The following is a 6,243-nucleotide window of genomic DNA, read 5'->3' on the forward strand; positions in this document are numbered from 1 at the left end:
TTAGCCGGCTCGGCTCCACCCACTTCACGTTGATTGGCCACCACGCCACTGATTGGCTGACCGTAGCTCCTCTCCTTTATGCTAATTAGTTGGCTGGGCTCCGCCCAGTTCACGTTGAATGGCCCATTTTAAAGCCAGATCATTGATTGGTTGACTGTAGCTCCGCCCCTTTATGCTAATTACTCGGCTCTTCACGCTCATTGGTGCACGCTGAGCACGCCCCCGTTATGCTAATTAACCGGCTCCGCTGATTGGTCCATTCTAAGCCTACTGATCACTCTCCCAGCCCCCCATCTGATTGGCCGCCGCCGCCGCCGCCGCCCGCCGCTGAAACACACCGCTGCGGCCTCAAACTTACCCGGGCTGACCCGCCGCCGCCAGATGGTGCGCGGGTCGCTCGCCGGCGGCTTCAGATGGTTCTAACCTATCTCAGATAGCTCTACGAGAACAAACAGACAGGGGAAAAATACCTTTCAACGTTTATTGAGTACATGTTTGAGGAAAAGCATGGCAGTCTTGGAGAGGTTGATTCCCTTGATGCTGGGCATGGTTCCACGGAAGTGACGGATCATGTAGACGTCTCCGGGACAGCGGCTGAGAAAAATTTCGTCCTCCGTGAGTTGGCACTTCCGCATGCACTGGATATCTTCGTAGCTGTCGCTCACGTCCAGCGAGTGAAGGCACGTACGCAACGATCCAGTAGCGTTCCTGTCCAGGTTAATGCCGGACCGCATAGGTACCACGTGCCACTCCCTGATGGCCAAGATGTCGCCGGGGCATTCGTGCGCGTACGTGTGCTTATCCTTCTCCAGCTTGATGCTCGCCGTACAGTTGCCGGCGTCCAGCACAAGTGCGCACGAGACGAGCGAGAAGAGAACGAGGTGCCACATCCTTCCAGTGACGCAGGTCAAATGACGCTACTCCTACTCATCCTCTGCATTATCTGTGCGGCGGCGGGGGAAAGAACGCCAGGTGAAATCTCGCTATCTACGTCATCCACTTGAGCTTACCATATTCGCAGCTTCCATACGGGTAGGAGTCCACGTCATTGTAGAGATATCGTTTGTCGTCGTACGCCATCAGACTTCTTTTCACATTTCTGATGGTGTACATGCACTGTTTCTTTCCCACTATTGACACCTGTTCGTTCGATACGCTAGCGTGCTTGAATAGGGTATCGCGGTACGTATCATGGAGGAGGTGTTTGCGCACAATGTTCTTTTTGACCCCTTTAGCTCTTGCAATTTGTTTTCCCCTGGCTAATTTGATGGAATACATTTTGGCTTTCAGGCATATTACTTCCTCGATGGGTACGCTACCCGTTTCACTTTTGAACGCGCCAAGCCTACCGCGATTCCTCTTGCTGTACAGTGGATGACCACGATCGAAGGAAGACAAGTCTAAATGGTCGTCGGCGATCGCACGTAACTGATCTTCGTAGTCCTTGCAGAATAGGCCGAGGATCAGAGAATCCGTGTCAAAGTAGCAGGTAATCACCGGACAAGTGAGCTTGCTCAGCAGGGTTTCATAATAGAACGAGTACATGGTTAACTTACTCAGTTCTAAAATCGTGAAGCCAATCTGCAGGGGGAAATCGCATCGCACTTTTCTCTTGCGCATTTCGTACATGACACAATCAGGGGACAAAATTTCCATTCGCGCGCATTCCGCCCGACTCCCGAGGCGACTCGACGTCTCCTCATCGAAGGCTACTCGAATGTCCCGCATATTAAATTTATTTAGCAACGTACGCCCGAAGACCGCATTATTTGAGATTTTATAGAAATTTTTCTCGAACGTCGTGCTCGAGGAGACGCGTCTGGCAACATTGTCCTCGATGCAGGGACGCAGGAATGGTGCCTGACGAAATTTTAGAATTCTGTGAATTTTTGTCACCCGCATGCCCAGTCTACAATAGAGCGCGAGTAGCGCGTAATGAACAACGTACTCGACCTTGTCCTTGCACGTGAGAAGCAGCTTTTTGCTGTTCGCCGGCTCATACATTAACTCTTCGAGGAGCCCCCGCTGGAATGGTGAGAGCCATTCCTTCGGGACGACCGCCTTCTCGGGAGCCAGGGGGAAGTACCGCGTCAGCGCGTGGATAGATTTTGGATACTCCAAGTCGCACACGTACACGTATCCCACGTCCGAGTCCGTGGGGTGACGCATAAAATCCACGGAGCTAAAATCCTCGACCCATTCGAAATCGCCGATGGGGAGGTGCTTTATCATACTGAATCCGTAAAGATTGTTGCAATCTATGTACGATATGTACACCTCCTCTTTATCGGGATCGTAGCCACTGCACAGCAGATTGTTAGCCCGTAAATGACGCCTGCTCGCCTGACAGAGCCCGCCTCTAACACCCGATTCGATGGTCCGGTACATGTCCTCGTCGATGATCAGTTCCAATTTTGCCCGTGTGTAATTTAGAGCGCACTGCCACGAATAGGATGCCAGAGAAACGCAATGAAGCAATTCCAAACCGCGCGCGTCGTAGCACAGGCGTCGGAAGTGCTGCATTACGTCAGCATGTAACAGGGCATCCGTTTTCAGGTACAATGCATTATAATCCCTCAGATTCGAGCATCCAAAACGTTCAAATACGTGCAGCGCGTACTGATAGTCTTCGTCGCTTATATCCTCCCCCGTCAGATCGTTTCGGAAGGCGGATTTTGCCGGCAGAGCCAATTCGTCGTAGACCGCGAACGAGCTAACGTGGCTGTACGGGAATACACCTTTATGAAGCAAAATTTCGTAGTCGTCTCCAAATACCTGCTTCAGGCATTGGAACGCCTCTGCGCCCCCCATGGATTTGACGGTTTCCACGAGCTCTCCCAACGACGAATTTAGGTACTGCATGGTGTCTCTGAATAGGAAGGTGCCAATTTCGAACGATCGGATTTTTTCCATGGAACTGGCCACGATGAAGGGAGCTCGCTTCCACCTGAGAAGGTGAAATTCCCGCAGCAGCCCGGCCAAATCGTAGGCCAGATTGTGCACCATGATGGGCAGTTTTTCCCGCGTCGTGCACGCCACGTTACAGGGGTTGCACAGCGTCGCGATGTAATTTGTCTCGCCGGCAGTACAACGCTTGGAATGGTCGTGGTGCCGGACACGGGGTAGATCTTGCGCGAACTCCCGCCCGCGGTACGCGCAGTGGGTGGCGGCTCTGTGCAGTGCTCGTTGCTCATCATTCAGCACCATTTCCGCGGGGCAGGCGTTCAGGGTGATCATCTCGTCCCGCATTTCCATCAAAGCTCTGACGCACTGCCTCGCGGAATCTTCACCGTGGTGCGTCCTGATGCGCATCACCTTGGAGTCGTGAGTGCGCACGAGCACAGCGCAGCAGCTCGAGGTAACGTGACGCTGCATGCCAACACCACTGGGCGCGAGTACGCTCTCCGTGTCCAACGCGACGACGTAGTTGTACTGCTGCTTGTACTGTATTTTAGTAAATTCTACAAAGTTTTTGCCCGGTTCGCAAAATTCCAATATGATTTCGTTTACGTCCGCGCACAGGCGACGATGTTTCGCCATGCTCTCTTCCTTCAGGAAAGAGCGCGTGCAACGCTCGCACACGAAACGGTTACTTCTGGTCGTCAACAAGCGTTCGAGGGACTTGATTCCAAAAAAATGTTCATCTACAGCCAATAAGTGAATTTTCTTTTCATATTCGACTTTTGGAGGTCGCGACACGTGCACTCCCTGATCGACGTACTCGTATACGTACACGGATATCCTGTTTTTGTCTTCGAATTCGTCCAGATCGGAGTAGGAAACGGGGAAGCGACTAGGCCACCAGTACTCCGCTGCGTAGTTTTCACATTTTTTCCACGAATTCCTTTCCTGCGGGTGCAGGAGGGCAAGCGTATTGTATTTAAAACACTCACCCTCCTTACGTGCTGGTAAATGAATATTCGTTAGCACGTTCCTGCGCTTAGCCAAATGATCGGGAAGTGTCCCATTGCATCCGAATTTTTTCGTTTTCACCGCGGAAATACATATTTGAACATTTTGGACGTCGGCGGACACGAACCCACTCCCTTCCCCCTGATAATTTTCGACGCGCCCCGTGGACGCCTGAATCGCGTCCATCAGGGTATTCGCGACGGCTCCGTCGCTGTGGACTTCGCGAGCAAACGCCATAAAGTGGGCTATGTGCGCGGTTATCTCCCCCCGAGTTTCCTTTACCATTAAAACATCGGAACAAATGCAAAACCTAAAGGGTATTCTTTGCGCTCTCAATATGGCGAGCATATCGTGAAAGTGACTCATTAAATATTGTCGCAAATCCTCTACTCCCTGATCGTGAACAGATGCCAATAGCGTGAATCTTTTGACGATACCTCTAAATGCGGCGTCAGTCTGGAAGAAGGGCAGGAAGGACGTATTCACGTCGGGGTGCGATCGCATCACGTGAGCAGACAGTGTAGGAGGTGCGCCGTCCCGAGAATCGTCGTCGTCGTCGTCTGATTCATCCTCGATATCGTGAGGATAAAAAAAGCAGAACACACACCGAGGCAATGAAAATAAACGCGCATCAGTAAGAAACGTGCAACAAGTAAAGGAGGGAATAACTTACTTGTGAAGGGAGTGAAAGCAGACTGTTCCCCCTCTGAGGCGATCGCGCGGCTTATAAACCGGCATCCACGCTACATGCGCCAACACGTCGGGGCTCGCTTGTTTCCACGCGGTCGTAAATCATGTGGCACCTCGAGGATGAGGCCGCGTTGGGGCCATCTGTTTAATATCAGAACGCGCGCAACCGCAATGGTGAGCTTTCACCGTCGAAGAAAATGTTGCGTCAAGGTAATGTAAATAGGTCTTCTCCGAGAAATTGGGTCACCTTGAGTCGGTTGCATGTTCCAACACGTTGGGGCCGCCTGTTTTATATCAAAATGCGCTTCATGGCCGAAATGAGTTTATACTATAGAACGGTGAGCTTTGTTTTATTCTCGGGGAAGTTGCATCAAGGTAATGTAACGAGAAATTGGGTCACCTTGAGACAAGCCCCAACACGACGGTGCCATCTGTTTAATATCAAAAACGCACTTCCACCCATCCTGGCGGGCCCTAGCGAAAAAAATGTTGCGTCAAGGTGATGTAACGAGAAACTGGGTCACCACGTAAATCATGTTTTCCGAGGCCACACGTATTAAAACCAAAAGTAAACTGTTGTGCTTGATGAGACAAGTCTATCTGAAGGAAAATATCCCTATGAGCCCACCAGCTCATTGCCGAAACAAGCACCAAAAACAAAGGGTTCGCTTATGCAGTTTCCAAATGTCCTTCGCGCGCGCACATCATATATCACATGCTGTTCCCGTGTGATTGTGTAAACAGAATCGCACCACCCTTGCGCTCCTCCGGGGGTGCTTTATATAAAAGTCGCGATATATACAACTCATTTGAGGTCTGTGAAGCCGTCGGTCGACTCCTCGTGAAGCGCACAACGAGAAAGGTATGTTTCACTATTGTCTTCAAGATGAGGAAAGTTAGGTAATAGTCGTCCTCATTTTCAGTTCATTTGGCGTGCGTAGAAACTTGCACTGAGAGATATGTCATCTATTGTCAAGAAGCTGGATAAACTAAAGAAACCCGGTGATAGAGACATTCAGAAAATGAGCATTGTTCCAAACAACGAAAAGCTCGACGTGTTGGACTTACGCAAAGTGGACACTATCTATGGGGAGTCCGTGTACGTGGAACTCCTGATGGACAATGATAAACGCGTAAAGGTGTACCTACCCAGTCGTTTTAGGCGACTCACGGATGAAGATTTGCAAGAAATGCGAGAATTACCAGATCTGAAACTAGAGAAGAAGGAGAGATTCAGGGATGGTAAAAGAGCCGCATCGCCCGACATCATCTTTACTCACGCGAAGAAGAAGTGACCGCGGCGAAAGTCCGCGTCCCATATGTAATCAGCGGGAAAATTAAAATACATGTATTTCTGATTTTAAATGTTGCGTTGTTGTGATGGATTAGGAAGATAGGCTGATATGATGGGAAGGCTCTATTGATAGAATGATATGATAGGGAGCTATAGCGCGTATTCATTGACTAAGCAAGTGTAGTTTGTGGGGAGCTATAGAGAATAAAGGACACCAGGCGTTTTTAAGCGACAAACAACTTTTCTAGCAGCTTTATTGATTTTAGGTCATTAGCGGCGAGATTATCGGAAAACAGGGATACAATGCTCTTCAGTGATTTCCCTTTCGCCAACAATGTCGCCGCGAT

General features: G+C 50.2%; 1 protein-coding gene across 1 annotated transcript; it reads right to left on the bottom strand.

The window, feature by feature from the left end:
* Nucleotides 1-479: 479 nt before the first annotated feature.
* On the bottom strand, nt 480-4,602 carry LOC135376666 (uncharacterized). The gene is made up of 2 exons (XM_064609170.1): nt 1,011-4,602; nt 480-943 (listed from the first exon to the last, which is right to left on the bottom strand). The coding sequence occupies exons 1-2, from the start codon at nt 4,414-4,416 to the stop codon at nt 924-926; spliced, it is 3,426 nt and encodes a 1,141-aa protein (XP_064465240.1). The 5' UTR covers nt 4,417-4,602; the 3' UTR covers nt 480-923.
* Nucleotides 4,603-6,243: the final 1,641 nt, after the last annotated feature.

This window comes from Ornithodoros turicata, unplaced genomic scaffold (genome assembly GCF_037126465.1).
Source record: "Ornithodoros turicata isolate Travis unplaced genomic scaffold, ASM3712646v1 ctg00001209.1, whole genome shotgun sequence".
NCBI classification, from domain to species: domain Eukaryota; kingdom Metazoa; phylum Arthropoda; class Arachnida; order Ixodida; family Argasidae; genus Ornithodoros; species Ornithodoros turicata.

Bases quoted from the DNA above. Each gene is read 5' to 3' on its own strand.
- LOC135376666 (XM_064609170.1), bottom strand. From the start codon at position 4,416: ATGCGATCGCACCCCGACGTGAATACGTCCTTCCTGCCCTTCTTCCAG. The intron at 944-1,010 runs GTAAGCTCAAGT...GCCGCCGCACAG, and splicing joins GTATGGAAGCTGCGAATATG to ATAATGCAGAGGATGAGTAG.